The 21,194-nt window shown below is 39.0% G+C and overlaps 1 protein-coding gene across 1 annotated transcript in view; it reads right to left on the reverse strand.

Annotated features, from left to right (window-relative positions):
* Window positions 1-21,194, reverse strand: part of LOC132824664 (protein O-mannosyl-transferase TMTC2-like) — a 183,816-nt gene that overhangs the window by 31,299 nt on the left and 131,323 nt on the right. Inside the window, exons 5-8 of the mRNA XM_060839302.1 lie at window positions 13,667-13,752; window positions 12,543-12,727; window positions 2,335-2,413; window positions 237-358 (exon numbers count right to left, since the gene is read on the reverse strand). Of these exons, the coding sequence (XP_060695285.1) occupies window positions 237-358; window positions 2,335-2,413; window positions 12,543-12,727; window positions 13,667-13,752 (472 nt within the window). The remainder of the gene's footprint in view (window positions 1-236; window positions 359-2,334; window positions 2,414-12,542; window positions 12,728-13,666; window positions 13,753-21,194) is intronic.

Consider the following 21,194-nt stretch of genomic DNA (forward strand, 5'->3'; position numbering starts at 1 on the left):
AAAATATGGTCTTGTATTGATCAAATTTGCTTGAGAAGCATATTGAACATCTTTCAAGTTAAAAAAAATGTGCTGAAAGTGTGAAAAGTTTAAATAACTCATGGTTCAATATTAAATTATGAAGGTAAGTGCTAAGATCTAATGACTTGCTTTTGTGAATGCATCATTTCACAAGGGACCACTTGTGTAATACAAGTTGTGTAAAGAGCATGAAAAAGACAATACAATGAACTCACAGTGAGTGCCAAAAGCTTTCCATACGTGAGATGGGCAGGGATATGATCAGGCTTGGAATGCAGGGACTCCAGGTACCAGTACTCAGCCTCCGTCAGTTTGTTCAGTCTCATGTATGCCTCACCTGTGGGTACAGATGAAGGTCAAAGCTCACAACAATATGTATCTTTAATGATACTCTCTCATAGCGCAAGAATACCAAGGAAAATCGTTTAAATATGTCCAACTCCTGTGCTTCGTTATAATATGACAAGTTAACAAATGGACAGATTCCACACAACAGAGAAGCCCAGCATACAGTACTTTGATGTCCAGTTTGAGTAATGACCTTTTGGAATTCAACCGTGCTGACTGGAAATAGAAATGAAGCATGTCACCAGCAACAGTACTCCTCCAAAACATTATTCAACCCAAAGAATAATATATTGTAACAGGTAGGAGGCCAGCATCCTCAGAAAAATAGCATTAATCTAATATCACATTCCTGAGGAAACAATGTAACCCTGAGCAGGGAGACAATAGTAATGGATATTTAAGGATTGGTTCCAAGTTAAGATCTACAGGCATGTTAGCTCGGATTTTCCATTGGCCAGACTGTCATTATTCTAGTGTATATGGGAGGTGCGTATGGAGAGCTTGTAGAATCCTTCATCGTAGCAGACTCTGATGGAATAGCCCAGGAATTTGAATTTTTCTCTGGGTAATTCCTCAAAGCCTGGAACTCTCCAAGCATTTTGAATTAAATTAGAGATTTTGGAGGGTTCCAATGAAATTCAGTGAAATAGTTGTTGAAGAGATGTTGCACTATTAAATGAGTAGTCTAACTCCAGAATAAGTATTTAAATGATTTCATATTGCATCTCCTGGTACATGCCCATCTACACCTCTCCAAACTATTTACAGACCCCAGACCCTGACTGGATAATACCCGGGGATCCAACACACCAGCCGCCAAGTTACCCCACCCCAAGACCTGACATAGGACCCAAGACTCAAGTCAGGAAGCTAACACCCCTGCCCTGACCAACTCCTGAACCACCACCCCTGATATTGGACCTAACCCCTGACACCTCCCACTTCTCCTCCCCCCCCCCACTCCACCCCCCCCCCCCCCCCCCCCCCCCTCGCACAACCATTGCCAATTGGAACTAACTCGATCTCCTTGCTGCCAGACCCTGCCTGATCACCCTTCCTCTGACTTCATTGACAGTTCTGCATTATGGAACATCTCTCAGAATGGAAGTACAGTTGCATATTTCTGATGGAACATTGAGTGGAATCTGTTTTCAGCAATGCAGAGCTCTCTTCTTTTGTTAAAAAGGGCTGGATTGGCAATCCGTAAGAGATTGCTACTCCTCAGAAAATCCAGCCCATAACATTTGTTTTTAAGCATTGGAGATGCTCATACTATATTTTCAATCCCATAGAGTATTCATAATTTAGTGTTTCATCTAAGCTTGACTAGGGAGATATTCATCACAATAGCAAATTTAACATCTTACTATTATTTGTTTTTTGTTTATCCCCACTCAAACAAAATTGAATAGCTTAAGGTAACACATTATGGTACAATAATATAAGCACCCTGACATGATAATAAGTTTACAATGTACTTTGACTCATCTTCTGACTGTAATAAGCGCATTTGTAGATTGCAACTTTGAGCAAGCAGTAATGTGTCTGCAGTGGTACTTGTACCACCACATGTCTCCAACACAGGATCAACTTAAGTTTCTGTTTAACAAGCACTTTTAATGTGGTACTTTGACTAATATAACAAGAATTAATTTTCACTTCATAAGCATCATATGTTGTATGACTACACTATCATTTTTTAAATTACCCAACTTATGACTTTGAGCTTAATTTTGATTGAAAGATCCATCAGCTTAGTGTTTATATGAAGCTTTTGACTGGAGCCAGTTCCACAAGATGATATATAATTACTGGGCTAGTTAATTCAGAAGAGCTGCTTTACAGTATTTGATTAAAAAGATGACATTATTACAGACCCATTGGGCCAAACATACCATTATAAAACACAAACACACTTCTTTACATGTGGCAGCATGATTGCAAGACATGTGTTGGTACACTCACCCATCATGTTGTATAAGCTCTGTGGTGCAAACTGTTTTGGCATCTTCTGTATTGCTTCCTTATAAACAACTAATGCATCCTACATCGAAAAGAAACAGTGATTTGTAATTCAAATTTTATTAAAAATTAAAATTCTATGAAAATACAAGTCCTTTTTGTTTTCAACAGAGAGATGCAAAGCATTAATTTAATATCTCAGCCATACTCCTTTCTACCATGCAGAAATCACATTTTTCTTTTCTGTAATCAGCTCCAATCGTTAGAACATAGAAACATAGAAAAATACAGTGCAGTACAGTCCCTTCGGCCCTCGATGTTGCGCCGATCCAAGCCCACCTAACCTACACGAGCCCACTTTCTTCCATATGCCTATCCAATGCCCGTTTAAATGCCCATAAAGAGGGAGATTTCACCACTGTTACTGGCAGGGCATTCCATGAACTCACGACTCGCTGAGTAAAGAATCTACCCCTAACATCTGTCCTATACCTACCACCCCTTAATTTAAAGCTATGCCCCCTCGTAATACTGACTCCATACGTGGAAAAAGGTTCTCATGATCAACCCTATCTAAACCCCTAATCATCTTGTACACCTCTATCAAGTCACCCCTAAACCTTCTTTTCTCCAATGAAAACAGCCCCAAGTGGCTCAGCCTTTCCTCATATGATCTTCCTACCATACCACATCCTGGTAAACCTCCTCTGCACCCATTCCAGTGCCTCCATATCCTTCCTATAGTATGGCGACCAAAACTGCACACAATACTCCAGATGCGGCCGCACCAGAGTCTTATACAACTGCAACGTGACCTCAGGACTCCGAAACTCAATTCCTCTATCAATAAAAGCCAGTTCACAGCACTATTTACTTGGGTTGCAACTTTCAGAGATCTGTGTACATGGACACCAAGATCCCTCTGCTCATCCACACTACCAAGTATCCGACCATTAGCCCATCTTCTTGTTACTTTGCTATTGATATGCCGAAAGAAGATTTTTGAATTTCCTTTTATTTTAAGTTGCCAGTCTCTTTTTTTAAAAATTCATTTTGGGATGTGGGCTTTGCTGACTAGCCAGCATTTATTGCCTGTCCCTAGTTGCCCTTGAGAAAGTTCTAGTCAGCTGCCAATTTGACCGCTGCAGTCCGCTTTTTATTATACTCTCTTTACTTCTCTTATTTAATATGTCAACTCCCCTCTGAAACTTATATGTTCCAAACACACAATCACTACAATCTAGAAGAAAACGAGGCATGGGAATACCAGCACATGCGAGTTTCTCTCCAAGCCACTCACCGCCCTGAATTGGAATTACACTGCTGTTCCTTCAAATGTTGCTAGGCCAAAATCCTGGAACTCTCTCCCGAAGGCAACGTGAGTCCACCCACCCCAAATGAACTGCAGTGGTTCAAGAAAGCAGCACACCATCACCTTCTGAGGAGCAACTAGGAGCAACTAGGGATGGGTAATACATGCCCCATCTCATGAATTTTTTTTTAAACCAGCCTGGTTTGCAATTGTGTTATCCATGTCACTTCTAACTTAAGCACATCGTTTTCTGTTTCATGTCCATTTCTACTACTTTCAGCATTCGGGTAGCTCTGGAATTTTTCGTCCTGTGCTGTGGGAATGTACATTGTGCTTGAACTTGAACTACCTCTCCTTTAAAGACCATTAATTATTTGTGTAAGGAGAAGATAATTCTTAGCATTCTGTATGATGAACGTACTGTGGAAAAAAGTAATTAACAAGCTCAAAAAAGCAACATTTTGTATAGAGATTCTGATCACTCATTAGTCTCCTATTGTACATCTGCCAATTTCATTTCTATTGAGATCTAGTGTTATAAAAACACAAGAACTACAGATAGAAATATGAAATAAAAACAGAAACGGAAGAGCAGTGTAGAATAGGTTGCATTGTGAGCAATAAATAAATTGAAAGAAAGCCATGTTAATCATGCTTTTACCTGAAAGTAACATCCAGGGCTTTGGAGGATGAGGACAGAGAGATGAAAAAGCAAGTGTTGTATTTCCCGTATTTGTACAAAAGGTATCCAATGTGTTTGGCTGGATCGAGGAATAGATCAGTGTGTCCTAATGGGACCGATCCCTTCATATTACTAAAATGATACATGAGGGAATTTGGCAACAATGAAGGAATATTATTTATATCTGAGGCAGCTGAGTTAGTTGATGAGAATACAGAGGATCCCCTTGTAGTTCTGCAACCACAGAAGGGGTGAAAGCAGAGTTGTGGGAAAAGGCTGGATGCAGTCAAAGACATCTATCTAACACAAGAGGGGAAGAATTCCCAGTTAAGGAAAAAGGAAGACAGAACAGAAATCAGAGTTATCGTTTCAGGCCGAGTGACCCTTCCTCTGTTCTGTTTGGCATGACTTTTTAAAAAGGCCATTTATAGGTTATCGGCATCTCAGGCTAGGCCAAAATATCTACCGATCGTAAATTGCCCAGAGGTAAGTTAAGAAGCAACCATGTTGCTGTGGATTCAGAGTTATATATAGACCAGATAAAAAGCAGTAGATTTCCTTCCCTAGAGAATATTAGCAAACTAGATGTTTTTTTCAATGAGGAACAGCGATCACACAGTTACTGTTGGGCTAGAGTTTTACTCCAGATTTTTAATTGAATTGTGACCAGCTACTATGGTGGGATTTGAATCTATGTCCCGAGAACATTAAGAGTATCCCACTGCCTCCCTGGAAGTGCCAGGAGCTATTGGAAGTATCATGTGAGTCTGGCTAAAATGGTCTAAAATCTGGAAATTTGTTTGCATAGCTGCAAGACACTAAAATGCTGCGTGTTTTTCCAGAAGTGACCACACCATTAACCAAATAGTTGATTGAAAAGCAACTTTGGAAAGCTACACCACTGACATGAACCAAGGGAAAGGCCACGTTGCTGATGATAATATCAGAGATGAAATTTAAAGATGGAAATAGACTCTTGACCTACCCTCGGAAACAGCATATTGTGGAACCATGTAGCTAAGTACTGTCATACTGTCAGCTGAAGAAGGGATACCATTGTGCATTTTTTATGTCAAAGTTAGCTTTTTATTTGAAATTTTATCATATTTGCTTATTAATTCAGGTGTAATTTGCATTTGAGCTGATTTGTGTGAAGATAAAATTTACAAAAAGTGAAATCTTAAAGGTAATTTAGTAATTTTGGAATAAAATAATAAACATGGTTAGTTTGGTTTTCACTGCCCATAAGGACTATAACTGGGCAGATGTGAGATGGAGAGGTACAGAGGTTTAGGGCCAGAATAAAATCTGAGAACCTAGATTTCTTCTCTCAGAGAGTCATTCATCTTTGAAATGCACTTCCGCAGACAGCAGCGGCGATTAGGTCATTGAATATGTTCGATACTGTGTTAGGTAGATATTTCATGAGAGAGTTATGGATTACGGGAAAGAGGCAGAATAGTGGAGCAATGGCCATATAAAGACCTGCCATGATCTCATTGTTAAGTGGAGCAGGCTCGATGGACCAGATGGCTTATTCCTGCTCTGAATGCTTCTGATTTTATGATCCATTGACTGCTGAATGCCCAGCTGCCAATGGGTGGAGTGAAATAATTGGTGAATGTGTAAAAGATCAGATTTTCAGGAATGCAGTGTTCTTTAACTGTTGTAGAGCTGGAACAGATTGCAGAACTAAGAAGGTGAAAGCCCATATAGACAACACACAGCTCAAACATTTTAAATTAAATACACTGCTGAAGCAAAGACAAGTTAACAAGCACATGTGGTGATGTGTAGGTGGACCTACAGCATGCTGAGACATCGACATTGGAGATTTGGATCAAGTCAAGCTATAGAGGGTGAAAGGTCAGCTTAAAGACAGGTGAGATAGTTGAAAATTATAAGCTGTAAATTCATTCAATAGTCAGACATAATGTTTGAATCACAGATTCATACCTAAACCAGGGTTTGAATATTGAATTTACTCAAATGGGAAATGATGAATTATCAGGAGGGTTGAAAGATTATTTTTAATTTTGTCCTCAATGAGCACCAAGTCATCAGTTGGGAAACCTGGATCATTTTGAAATTCGCATTTCAGTTGAATTTAAGCAGTAAGCTGCCAACTCCTAACTGGCATCCCATCCAGCTCCAGTTGACTGGAAATCAATACACCTCTGCACAGCAAAAGCCGCTGGGCTAGCATTATTCCTGAGGTGAATATTACAGACTAAGTTCCTAGTAGGCCATTGTTGCATGAAAGGTTCCATATTAGCAATCTTAACTTTTCCAACTCTTCATAACTCTAGTTTATCAGTCCTGATAACAATCCAATAAACCCTCTCTGCAAAACTTTCCCTCCTTTATGTTTTCTCTGACCATCTTTCCTGGAGCTTAAAATTGTGCACAATATGTTTGATTATTCTCCTTGGTACAGAGAAGTTTAAGAGATAATGAAATCAAGGACTTCAAAGTTGAAAGAAGCATTGATGGAGGAGATAGCGGAACAGTATATCCATTGGCAAATGGTTCAATAGTCAGACATCACAAATTTAAGAGCAGAATTTTGGTCCTGTGACAAATAGCACAATTCAAGAATGCTCCCAGTTTGTCACACCTGTCTTGAGAGAAAGATTCTCACCAGTCCTGGTTGTGACACATAGGTGGCAGGTGAGGGATATAGTTGGGTCGGCTGATCCTAGACACACATCAGAAATTGCCACAGGGGTTGCTGTTGGTGGAGGTGGGCTGTTTAAAGTGCACAGTTTCATTCTTTGGGACTTCATCAAAGTTGTTTCCCTAATTTTTAGGCCCTCACTGCTTACATCTCATCACCTGTCAAATGCAGCAAATCCTTTAATAATATCTTTTGGTCAATTAAACTATGAACTTAGAAGTTCCTACTCCCATATCCTTTGCTGCAATGATTATAAGCTGTGGACAGCAGCCAAATGTTAACGTTAGAGCAAACAGTCCCATAATGCAATGTCAACAGCTACTGCAAGAAAGATTTTTTTAACTCTTATTGACAGATTTAATACATTGGACCTTATCTGCCCTGCATGACTCCAAAATATTCCAGCTTGCTGTATCTGCTTTGGAAGAAACTGCCTCATCAGACCTGATTTCTTCTCCAGAGTGGAGAGTGCAGGCTGAAGTTGGGCCTACCAACCCAAGATGTAAATCAGATGCTGCCCTAAAGTTGTGTGACTCCGAGTTAAGGCCCTTGTGAAAACAAAGATTATTTGAATGTAGCGCTGAATTCAAATGACCCTGATCAAATTTATTGATAAGTGAATTGTGCCCTAACCTCCTTTCCCCATCAGCAAAAGCTCTCAAAAATGGGGCCTGGTCTCACCCGAAATCCAGGTCTCACCCATCAGTTATCAAGATCTGTGCAGTCTCCAGGTTTTTGAAATCATTGGCAAAAGAACCAGAGCATTCTAACTGAAAAAGTGTGGAAGCTGATTCCATAAATAATTTTAAAATGAAATTGGATGGTACTTGATGATAAGGAACTAACAAAGCATTGCTTAAAGAGCCAGGGTGTGCAGCTAAGAAAGACTGTTTCTGAAGTGAGATGATGGACCAATTGGACCCCTTTTACAATGATGAACCTTCCCCCCCCCACTCCCCAATAATTTTTGTCAGCATGTAACTATTACTTCTCAGTTGAAATGCTGTGTAGTGATACCTTCAGTAAAGGCACTGAAACTTTATCCACTGCTTCCTTAACTGTGTATTTAATTTTTGATTGATTGCTTAAAGATATTTATGCAGGATAATCCAGATAAGCTCAGGAATTGAATCCTGCTGCAACATAGGAGACAGACATTGCATAACACAGGAGAGCAAGGCACAAGAGATACCAGTTTGAGACAAATATTTGCTTTAATCAGTGCAAGCCAGTAGAAAAAAAACTGTACTGCTAGCTGCCAGCTATTTTCCTCAAGCATAGCAGAGTTCTGTGTGTAATATAAAAGTCAATGCCCACCCAACAAGTAAAATTCTTTGATACATTTACATTATTGAAAAATGTTAGAGTAGAAAGAAAATCACTCAATAGTTAATGTGACACATAACATTTGGAAGTTAACCATCTGCATAAATCCTGGCACTCTTTTTTTAAAATTTATTAGCTTGCTCTCCTTGTTAAATCTCCATCCAAAGTATTGGAATAATCATACACGAGTAACCATTCCATTGATATCGAATTACATAGTTACTTTAACAATCTTGGAATAGGTGAAAGGTCAGGCTAATCAGCCAAGTTGTAACTTTAATGCTGACTCGAGCAGGTTATGACAGCAATTTGTTTTTTTGGGTTGAGAAGGGATGATCTCTGTAGCATCCACGAAGATTGCCAGTAAGCTATACATCTTCAATAACTTTTTGTGGCATTCACCATCAAAAGGTCTGCTCTAGACAAATATTAGACATATTCCTCCATGCACATTCCATGCTGTACCATGAATTTTGGTGTCAGACTTCAGGCCAAAAAATTGGTAATTGGTTACATCTCTTAGGAAACAAAACTTATTTCATGAGAATGTTTTATGAACACTATTGGCTCCTTATCTAAATTGAAAATATAAAATCTTCATATTAATAAATATTTTATAATTTTTAAAGCTGTGGTGCTTTAATATTTTGCAATTGGACCAAATGAACCTGGATTTCAAACTGACATCTGGCATATAATTAAAAAAGATTAATTGTGCCAATTATGGGCCAAAATCTTATTGAAGTGTTGGAGATCTTGAGTCCTGGCTACAAAGCCCATGGAAGTCATAGCATCATACAGCGCAGTAACAGACCCTTCAGTCCAACTCACCCATGCCAACTAAGATTCTCAAACTAAATTAATCCCATTTGTCTGCACTTGGCCCATATCCTTCTAAACCTTTTCCTTTCCAAATGTCTCTTAAATATTGTAACTGCAGATGCATCTACCACTTCCTCTTGCAGTTCATTCCACATATGAACCACCCTCTGTGGGATATTTGTGTGAAAAAGTCACCCCTCAGGTCCCTTTCAAATCTTTCTCCTATCACCTTAGAATTACCCCCTCTAGTTTTGAATCCCTTTGCCTCAGGGGAAAACAACACCTTGTTATTCACCTTATCTCTACCCCTCATGACTTTATAAACATTTATAAGGTCATCCCTCAACAACCTACGCTCCAGTGAAAAAAGTCCCAGTTTATCCAGTCTCTCCTTATTACTCCAATCCTGGTAACAAATTTGTAAATATTTTCTGCATCTTTTCTAATTGAATAATATCCTTCCTATAGCAGGGCGACCAGAGGTATACACAGTACTCTAAAAAGTGGCCTCAGCAACATTCCATATAATTGCAACATGACATCCCAATTCTTAAACTCCACGGTCTGAGAAATTAAGGCAAGCATTCCAAACAGCTTCGGTCTAGCTGTGTTGAGCTGTTACACAACTTTTAATGAACTATGTACCTCAATCACAAGGTCTCTCTGTTCTGTAACACTTCTTAGAGCCCTACATTTACTGTGCAAGTCCTGCTCTTGCTTGTCTTACCAAATTGCAACACCTCGCATTCATCTAAATTAAGCTCCATCTGCAATCCTTATCCTATTGGTCAAATTGATCAAAATCCTTTTGCAATCTTAGATAACTTTCCTCATGGCGACTATACCATCAGTTGTGGTGTCATCCACGAAATTACTAGCATTTCTTCCTATATTTTCATCCAAATCATTTATAAAAATGACAAACAACAATGGACCCAGCACTGATCCCTGCAGAACACCACATGCTGCAGGCTTCCAGTCTGAAAAAAAACCACATTCCACCACCAGCTTCTGTCTCCTAATGTCAAGCCAACTTTCTAGCCAATTGGCAAGCTCTCCCTGAATCCCAGATTTTCTCTACATCTCCCAGGGAAGGCCACCAGTGGCTGTTCAGGGAGTGAAAGCCCTGCCCTGCGATACCTGCCAAAAGAGAAGTCAGGCACACTTTGCACTCAGCAACATCATGGAGGAAGCTGTGGCTGTATCTATCAGATTCCGAGGATCACCAAGGACACAGGACAAAATAAATGATACCAAAAGTAGGGAGGAATCAGATTTCTCAAGTTGGGAGTCAAGAAGAGAGGGGTCAGAATGACTGGAAACAGGGGGCTGGCATATAATTTCCAGTTGGCATCCTCCCCAATTTCTAGTCCCTCAATCAGGAACTGAGTGTATTTGTTCAAGGATAGTCACCCCTCATGCAAAGTGGTAAGCTCGCCACAGGGTAGCAGCTACCAGGAAAACAGCATATTGACATGCCCATCTCAAGCCGTGTGGGTCCTTGCAATGTGGGCCAAGGTCCTCAAATGGTTCCTGATTAGCAACTTAAGAGTTTTAATTGACAGTGGAGTGGAAATTTTGACCATGGGCCTTCTTACTCAGAGCTAAGTCTTGAGGTGGTAAGGTTGGTGTAGACCAACACACTGCCTAATTAAATGCCATTTCTACCTTCAAGCGGACGTCCTCAATATGCTGAAGATTCCACCGTATGTGTGAGTTTGAGTGATACATTTAAATATTTCAGGCAATGATAAAATTAAAATATAAGGCTGAATTTTATTTTTTTTGTCTAAGTGTACAATTCATTAAGTATCATCATGAGTCTTTCTCAGTTAGGCCTCTCAAGTTTTCTTATGTTATTGGCCCAAGCGTGTTCCTTATCCAAGAACCCACCCCTATGGCGTCCCTCTTGACTGATGCTAAGCCATTCACCATAAGCAGAAGAACTCGTCACTGCTCAGCTATCCTTGAGACAACCAATATCACTTGCATTTACGCCATCCTGTGGACCCAGGCAAGCACTGTCAGCCCAAACTTGCTCTGCAAAGTCCATGACTTTGCCCCAGACTTGGCAGTTAAGGGGAAATTGGTAACTTGCTTTACAGGCAGGTACCTAAAGGATCCAAAATAGGATGGCGAAATGGAGCTTCTCGCAGAGTTTTAGGGTACACCTAATCAGGTCCTGGTGATTTATCCACTTTTATGCATTTGAAGACTTCCAGCACCTCCTCCTCTATAACATGGACATTTTTCAAGATGTCATCATCTATTTCCCCATGTTTTATATCTTCCACTTCCTTCTCCATAGTAAACATTGTTGCAAAATACTCATTTAATATCTCCCCCATCTCCTGTGGTTCCATACATCGGGCTGCCTTGCTGATCCTTGAGAGGTCCTACTCTCTCCCTAGTTGCTCTTTTGTCTTTATTGTATTTATAAAAACGCTTTTTGATTATCTTTACCCCTTTTTGCCAAAGCTATCTCACGTCCCCTTTTTGCTTCTGACCATTATATGCCAACTGTTCCCTCATTCATTCTCACCCAGCCAACACCCTGCTCTCCTAACCCTGAATGGCCACTGCAATGTCTATTCACTTGTTCAGGACACCTTAACACCTTTCTCAGATCAACACTAGTACTAGCAGCTGTGCCACCCATTCTTATCAGATTCAATTCTTCCCTTTTCTCTTTTTCCAGAAAGCTCCTAAAAAGGCAGAAAGTGCCAGAACGAATGGTAGGGCAGACCAATATTTGCCCCTGCATGTGAAATGTTCTTGCAGTTGTATTGCACAACTTTCAAATGCTGAAGCATTTGGCAAGTGAATTGGAAAGGTATTACAGAGGCTGGCATGTGTTGATTGCCAGCTTCCAAGAACGTGGGGTGATTGCAGCCCTGAAGCGTGCCCTGATCTGTCGCTGCTGGGTATCCAAGATGGCGGAGCAAGCAGCAAGCTGAAAGTGCCAGGTATCCCGCTTTGATTTTCATCTCAGGAGTTCTCAGCATCTGTTTTCCTTGCTGCAACTGGTACGATAGGAAGCTATATATTAACGAGGCAAGATGTACAGTTAATGAGGCCAATAACAAGCAATAATCCCTGTTAATACGTATCTCACTGCTGCCCAGCAAGAATCTCCACACGACTTCTGTAACTTAGTCATAAAATACAGCGAGTTATCCCGACATTGAGAAAGACCTCACTGGACATTTCATGTGATTCTCCCAGATTCCTCACTATAGACCATATCAGTCAGTGACCTATAATATTCCAAACATAATTCAGCCATTTTCTTCTTCAATGATTGAATAGTCTTGAATGATTGAATGGCCTGTTCCTCTTGGAACATACCTTTCATGTTCACTGTTACCACTGTACTTTTAATCTATTCCTACCTCATGCTGTCCTTGTTCATGTAGGAGTTTGCCTAAATTGTATAAGCAGCTCGTTACTGAACTCCTGTGGGTATGAGGGTCTTTGAGGTTTTCGTCTGAGATGTCAGCACATATAACAAAGGTTCTCTTGGCCTCTTCTAACTTGCCCTGGTTCATTAAAATAATCCCAGTGTTCAGATAGGCAGCTGCAAGAAAAGGAGTAAATAGCTGTCAGAAATTTAACAAAAACATTCTGTTCTCTATGCTTGCACATACCAATTGACATTTTTCACTAAATTTCACTAAATTAGAATTTCTTTTACCAAGCACTGGCAAAGGTACCATTGATTACGAGAATATCAATGTACACATAAAAGGCTCAATTATTGGAGCACTCAGAATTATGTTGAACATCTGAAATGTCTGGGCAACCTGTAGACCTGATTTACAAATCATGTTTAAGACTGGGAAAATATTTACATTATTATCTTGTGCTTATGTACATCGAAGAACTGCTGTTTCCCAAAACAGATGGGTAAGTAATCTAATTCCTGGATTTACCAAAGCTACTATCCTCTTTCTAGGGAAGTCTTGCTTCTGTAATGTTCGTGGCTCAAACTCTTCACTGCACTGAGAGGTGTGGCACAGCCAACTGGTGTACAATGTACCCTGGTGCTATTAACCATCAGATGGAATAAATATCTTAAAATAATTAAGCCCCTCCATTTAAAATGCCTGGCCTTGCGTTGTTTTGAGTGCAGTGTGGAATTTTCAGCAGGAACACATGGAAGAGTTAAAAATCAGAAAATTAGTGCCCCAGAACTATTCCCATATATAAAAAAAAACTGACAGCAAAAACTATTTTCAGCTACAAGAGCAGAAACTGGAGCAAAATCAGGCTTTCATCACTGTTGTGAAATCAAGCTTTCATCGCTATTACTGCAAAGAGGAATAACCATAAATTACAATACTGACACATTAATTGGTTCATCATAATGAGTGTTGACCAACTTACATTTGGTTTGTTTTAAATTAATGCCCTAAATCTGGATAGCATGGCTGTTTTGTTAAACAATACAGCTCATTAGCTATTTTCAAATGCAAAAGTCTGTTAATGTTTTCAACAGCGATAGGTGGTTACTTACATGCCAGGGTAGGCCTGCTACCAATTGCCAATTTATAGTAATGTAAGGCCTCTGAGAACCGGTCATTTTCCTGTAGAAGCAGCCCTCTGATAAATAAAAAAAATTGGAGAAATAGTTGGTACGAAGATCAAGTCATTTATGATTAACAGAATACTTAGGGAATGAATGCATCACTTGGAGAAGGGCAGGATTAAAAGAAGGACTACCACCAAAATACGTACAAAGAAAATATTCCTGGTCCAGTACAAAACTGACAACAGCAGGGTGTTGTTTTATCAACCTGGGGTTATCAAACTCAGCAACAGTGCCTAATGATCTTTGCAAAGGTTTATCTCAGGAGAGTTGGAAAGCTGATTCTTCTTACTGTTCCTGTGTCATGTTAGTCCACATGTCCCTGTGGTGCAAGGTCATAATTGTCAGCAATGTCCAAAGTCATACGGATGTGCATTTGTCTTCAGTAGCACAGGCCTCAGAATTGTTATCTGTTTCCCTCTTCCTTTGATATTCACTTGTCCCACTGTTTTTGTACAGGTGCAATTCAGGCAAAATGAGATTCTAACTGCAACTAGACAGGATCTTCATTGAGATTTACACTAAACAGGGAGCAACATAGATTATGCCTATTGCAGACACGAACAGGAGAATCTAGCACCAATAATCCGGATCCAGAGTAGCTAAAGAAAGTTAACTATTTTTATATTATACCTTGTAACAAATTTATTGATGGTTGAGAAAGCCTTGAAAGTGGGAAAAAATAAATAGCCATTGTCATTTTAGTACAGATCGTTCTTATAAGAGTTCAAATCATCCTACAATATGTGGGCATCCTCATTCCTATAACATGATTTCTACTGGTCAATACCAATATTTTGTTGCTATAATATCTGTTTTATTTACAGATTAACATTCATCTGCCAGATTTGTCAATTAGCATCAAAATGACTGGGTCATCTCATTGTTATTGCAGTTATCTTTACCTCATCCTGTGGTAATCTCATTCACACAGCAACATGACCAATGCTGATATGAAATAAACCTAATCTGTTATCTTAAAGTTTATTCAATTTTCAAACTAATATAGCAATACACAATGCATTAATTATTAAAAATAAAAAAGTTCAAAACTCTTGTGCATGCAATAACCAGGCTTCCTCTAGCTCATGTGCAAGTTCCGGAATCAAGCTGTCAAGTGCATTTGTATCAAAAGTAGGAAACAGTTGCTGGAAGTAAGCTTTCAACTTATACTATCCTGCTATTCAGTTTTACAGAATGGGAGTCAGTTTATCAAAGTCACTCACAAGGACTTTAACTAAGCAACCAACATCCTGTAAAACAGGTACATTGATTTGGACCTGGATAATGTGAACATCAAGGAGAAAGTAAGGTCTGCAGATGCTGGAGATCGGAGCTGAAAATGTGTTGCTGGAAAAGCGCAGCAGGTCAGGCAGCATCCAAGGAACAGGAGATTCAACGTTTCGGGCATAAGCCTGAAGAAGGGCTTATGCCCGAAACGTCGAAACTCCTGTTCCTTGGATGCTGCCTGAACTGCTGCGCTTTTCCAGCAACACATTTTCAGCTAATGTGAACATCAAGTTAGTTGACATGTTCCAATCTACTCAGTGGAGGTCTTTTTTAACTTTAAAGGCAGGTGTCCATCACCAAACCGATGAGAAAACAGACATGCAAAATCAGCACCCAGCATCATAACCTGGAGAACTAGTTTGAGAACAATGCATGTAAATGTCAAACAAGTGATTGGCAATGTTCCAGTGGATAAACATCCTACACCAGAGATATCAAGTTACTTGCCTCTTCACAGATTCTGACTTATCTCTAAATGGTTCTGGCATGCTCATTTTCTATTGTAGATATCCATCAACTATAGGGTAATATTTTGTCTTTTGTCTCTGCCATAGTTTGAAGTAAAGGATTGCATTGAATTGAATTGAATTTATTGTCACGTGCACCAAGGCACAGCGAAAAGCTTTGTCTTGCGAGCAATACAGGCAGATCACAGAGTTAAATAGCATAGATAAGTAAATAATAGGTAAACAGCAGCAAAAACCAAAATACAGGTACAGGTGAATGCTAAGAGTTTCTGAGAAACCAGATGATGTTGAAACTTTATACCTCTAATTGAGTGTAATAGACAAGAGGGAGAGATTAACTGAATTACTCTGTTCGCTTCTTTCATGTGTAACAGTGTATTTTTTTATTTTTGTTTCTTATTTTCTTTTCTCTTTGAAAAGATGTTCTTAATAAACATCCCTTGTGAAGAGCAACTTAAAATGATTCACAAAAAATCTTTAGGGTTGTTACAAAGTAGTGTTTATTATTGCATTTAAAACCTAGTAGAATTGTTTGTGATACACATTTATACACAGAATCATGCAAGGAAGAAAAAAAAGGAAAAAAAAAAGAGGAGTTACAAGTGGCAAATTGCTTAAGATCAAAACCATCAGAATTAGTTCTCATGAAATAAATACCTGGAAATCAATGTCCAGGTAAAATTCTTCCAATTAGCTGTGTTTAGAAGTATCCATATACAGGCTCTGAATCAGTTGGACTGCTTGTGACCGTGTAACACTTGTAAACTAGGAATTGGTTCACTCCTCTGCTGAAGCACAGGTTTCTTTCCAAAAATCAGACTTTTCAGAAATATTGTGATCAGAGGCAGGTATTTAGCAAGTGTGGAGCTACTTTCTCTTCTGTTGTTGCAAACAGACTGATCAATAAAAGACAAATCTACCAAGTTATATCAGAATGGGAGTCAGTTAATTAATATCAATTAATATTAGTTAAGTAAGGCACTAAGCTAATAAGTTGAATTTGATTTCCCTTTGTTAGAAAACATTGAATTTTATAGCAAACTTCTATGAAATAATTTGCATGAAGTCACTGAATGGGATTTGATAGTGTCCTTTGTCCAGAACTGCCTGAGGTAGCACTACATCTACTAACCATTTGTGTTCTCTTGACTACAAGGTTCACATAATGTAAGGAGTGTTGTATTCCAAAAGTTGATGAGCTTGCCTTTGTTCTGATAATTACTGGACATCCCTGGAAGTAGTGTACTTGCTCTTTCTGTGTTTGATAACTTTCATTTTAATACATGGCAAGCGTCCTTTTTTTTTAAAGAAAGAATGTACATGAAATATATAACTTCTTAACAGCAAAAAACTTAGAATATCTCTTTTGCTGCCATTTGGGCATTACTATAGAATTCCCCATCGCTAGAGTATAATCTCTGGTCAGAACAATGTTATGAATGTACACATACGTTAGTGATTAGTTAAGTTGCTCAACATGCCAGCAGGTGGAATTCCTAGTAACTGCAGATTTATTACTGAGAGCTGAAACACATGCTTGTTAGTTCTATTAGCGACTCATGACTATTATTCCTTGCAGGAATGGGAAATCTGATAGTCTTTCTGGGATCAAAGCAGCTCCAAGATGACAGATCTAGCAAAGATAGGTTGGAGACAAGTTAGCTTCAGTGACAAGCTTGGTCATCAAACATTTGAGCCAGATAGGTTCATTGCATCCAAGGCATTGTTTGAAATTGACCAGCCTTATTACTTCCCTTTAAGGATTTGAATACATCTATAATAGGGAATGGAATTTTTCATGCTTCTCTACAAATCATGGGTTGAATTTACATTTTGTTTTGGCTAAGTCGAAGTTGCATTGAGACTTTTGGAGGGAATGCTGTCATAAGGCCTATTAATTTCACATCCAATTCTGGCCCCATCTTTTCACATATTGTTCTGGAAACAACTCTCCAATCAGCCGATACACAGGAGTTCACTAACATCCTGTGTGACCATGTCTTCTCTAAACTTAAGTTGTGCATCTAGACAAATATTGTCTGCATTGTTCCTGACATTTGCCACTGACATGGCAGATATTGGGAAACTGAAATCTCAATTTACAGGCAGAATCTTAGAAGTTCTGCTGGATGAGGTAGTGCAGAGACAGGACGTCCTCTTCTTCAGGACTAGGAGTGGTGACCATAACACTAGAATACATGAGCATGCCAGCATGGCCTGAAGATGCCCATAGTCCTAGCCATCAGATGAAATGCCCAGCATTGTAGGAAGATGGTCAATGATCTTCTCTACTCCACTTAAGTCTTACTATCTTCTCTCTGCTACATCATACCTACTCTAATTCTGCTACTGGACTCACCCCAAGCAAAGCCCATATCTACCATTTGCACTACTGCCTGCACATCTTCCCTCACCCACCCCAATTCCCAACACCACTGACCCAGCATTTTCTCAGCACTGCCAACTTGCCCGCTCAGGATACTTCCCCAATTGCATCGAAAGTAATAGATGTAACAGAATCCTTTAAAAAATCAAATACTTGCTTTTTCAAAGGGGCCCCCACTAATCCCTTGAAGGAATGATGTGCATGTGCAAGTTTGACCCATGCTGTAATGCTTAATCCTGAAATGTTCAAGGGAATGCTTTAGGTAATACATTAAATCAAAGGTCTTTCTGCCTATTTCAGTGGTTAAGTTGAATATTTTTTTAAAGTGTTGCATGGTTTGGAGATGAACAAGGAATTATTCCATTTTTCTGAACAGCATCTGTCTCTCAACCAAAAACAGAGGATCATGAGGTTGGGTAGAAGCATCAAGAACTACCGAACTTGCTGCATAGCTCCCATAATGATAATAGTAGGGAAAATTTACTGTTCAAGTTGCATTACATTTCACCCAATCTGATGATGTCATGGATTGTCATAGTTTCACACATTTTTGCTGGAAAGAAAGCAAACTAATAAAATGTTCTAATGGAGACAAAGGTGTCATCCTTGGACTGACTGGTCAATGTATCTTGTTCTTATTGTTATAATGCAATAAACTGCATATTAGCAGGTCAGGCAGCATCCTGCTCCTCAGATGCTGCCTGACCTGCTGTGCTTCTCCAGCACCACTCTAATCTTGATGCTGATCTCCAGCATCTGCAGTCCTCACTTTCGCCTAAACTACATACTATGAAAGACTTTCATTAAGACAATGGTGGTGCACCTTCCATCAGTGTTAAATAAACAGACCCTTAGACTCAGCATAGAAAAAGGATTGGTGACAGCAACACATTCCCAAGTCACCACTGTTTGGTGCTGCAACGTAGACATATCCTCAGGCCAAACTGTTGCAAAGTTGCTCCTCCATACCAGTGGCCTGGGACTGTGGTCCCCTCCTACACAGGTAACAACTACATCTGCCAATAGGGCTGCCATTCTTCCAAAACTGCAGACACAGGAATATGCCTACTGTTCTCGTAATTGAAAGGTGTTTGGCCAATAAGGAGGCAACCTCCTGGAAGATCACACCAACTGGTATATTGGCAATAAAAGTCAGTTGCAAATTCTTAAGATACTGCCTAAGATGTGTAAAATGTTTGCTGTGTTTCACAAGTGAAAATAATTAATTTTCTATCAAAGGTCTTAGAGTGTTTCTGAAAGATATAATAAGGTGCTATATAAATTTCACTCCACATTTTTTTCATGTTCAAATTGCTTCTCCTAAAAGTAAATCTAAATATTTCCCTCAACTGCTGAAAAGCTTCCTGCTGAAAACTTCAGGAAAAAGAGTTGGGGGAAGGGGATGCAAAGAAAGCTACAGTAAATAGGTCTGCATTTCTGTACTTTCACATTTTTGCTTTTCTTTCTGTCGGACATTCTGTGATGCTTCGTAACAAGAACTTTAAAGAAGAGGTTTTTTTAAATTGCACATGCACAACATTGTGTTTTAATACAGGCAGTGAGTTGTGCATTCTTTTTGAAAAAAATTACTTTGTTGAGAAATGTAGAAACTACATCCAGTGAAATCATTTAAAGGACGAAAGGCAGCATGGGCTGACGATTGTCATGTTAAATTATTACAATGTTTAAAGTTGGGGAGTGTTTATAATATGGGATCTGTGTATTTAACTCTCATTATTTATACTGACATGAAAGAATTGAATCGTTCAGTTTTTTTTTGGGTTGATTTGTCTTCTGCAAACCACAAGGTATACTGATGTCACTGCAAACTAAAATCTAAATTAGTGTGTGTACGTCCATTTGTATAAAAGCTGCTGTATGAATGCCCCAGCAACATGAAACCCCCTTTAAAAATGCTTAACTGCTCAAAAACATGAAGATCACAGACTAACATATTTAACCCATAATGTCACATTTCAATATGTCTACTAAAGAAACATATAGCTGGATAACTGTGTACAACTTCATGATCTGGAAGAGTTGCCTTTGTCAACTTGGAACCCAAAGTCAAAGAAATGACTAATGCAGATTATAAAATTGTGGGTTTACAAGTAGTGAATGGTGAATTCACAAAGTCAACAATGACAGATGCAGGAAGGCAAGTGGTATTTATAGGCAGTGGGATGAGTGTTCACAGACACAAATGAAAGTGTCTGAAGTCAGTAAGGCAGGAGTGTCCATACAGAAAAAAGAATGAGTGTTCATAGACAGAGAGCAAAGAAATGTCTACATAAAGAGAGGTAAGGATTTACCAAAAGCAGTGTCAGTACTCCACACAGATGAAAAGTGTCTATATTCTGAAGAGTTACTGTTGACAGACAGAGAATATATAGACAGAGTTTTCTTTGTATGAATCTGATATGTCATTTTTCATGTATGGAAAACTATGCCAGTAAATTATTTTGGCAGTTCTAATATATTAATGATTGTTGAAACAAGTTATTGAAATCGTTAAGGCACCAGACAATATGTTCAAATGATTATGCAAATTTGCACTACATCTGTGTTCCTCACATTAACATGTTATCACATTGGAAAAAAAATTAAATCATCTATAGACAAATTATCATTCGAAATAAATATATGTTATTCTAGTAATTTAAACATAAATAAATATTCCTGTACTATTGCATAATAGCAGTAAAAGTCTACAATAAAGTGTAACATTTTTAAAAAAAATTCCAGACGAATATTGCCTGAAGCTCTTATTGTCTGTTACAATACTATACCTTTCTTCATATCTTCATGGGATGTGGCAAGATAAGCTCCTAATTATCACACCTAATGAATTGAAGTGGTAGTGATGAACTGCTATAGTCCATTTAATGCAAATAAACCAAAGTGCTGTTGGGGAAGAAGTTCCAGCATTTTAACACAGATAATTATGAAAAAGTGATGTTTCGCTTTTCAGTCAAGACTGTTATGTGACATGAAGATTTAAAAATATAAGCTATAAGTATTAAGTTGGCCTGGAGCAGTGTTTCGTACAGCAATAAAATGGTGCTCTTTTCTGGGTCTGTCGGTCGGAAGGAGCAAAATGGTCTTCAGTAGAGTGTTATGCTCTTAGAGTCAGAGTCATAGAGATGTACAGCATGGAAACAGACCCTTCAGTCCAACTCGTCCATGCCAACCAGATATCCCAACTCAATCTAGTCCCGTCTGCCAGCACTCGGCCCATATCCCTCCAAACCCTTCCTTTCATATACCCATCCAAATGTCTCTTAACTGTTGCAATTGTACCAGCCTCCACCAC

This window comes from Hemiscyllium ocellatum, chromosome 19 (assembly GCF_020745735.1).
Source record: "Hemiscyllium ocellatum isolate sHemOce1 chromosome 19, sHemOce1.pat.X.cur, whole genome shotgun sequence".
Classification (NCBI taxonomy): Eukaryota; Metazoa; Chordata; class Chondrichthyes; order Orectolobiformes; family Hemiscylliidae; genus Hemiscyllium; species Hemiscyllium ocellatum.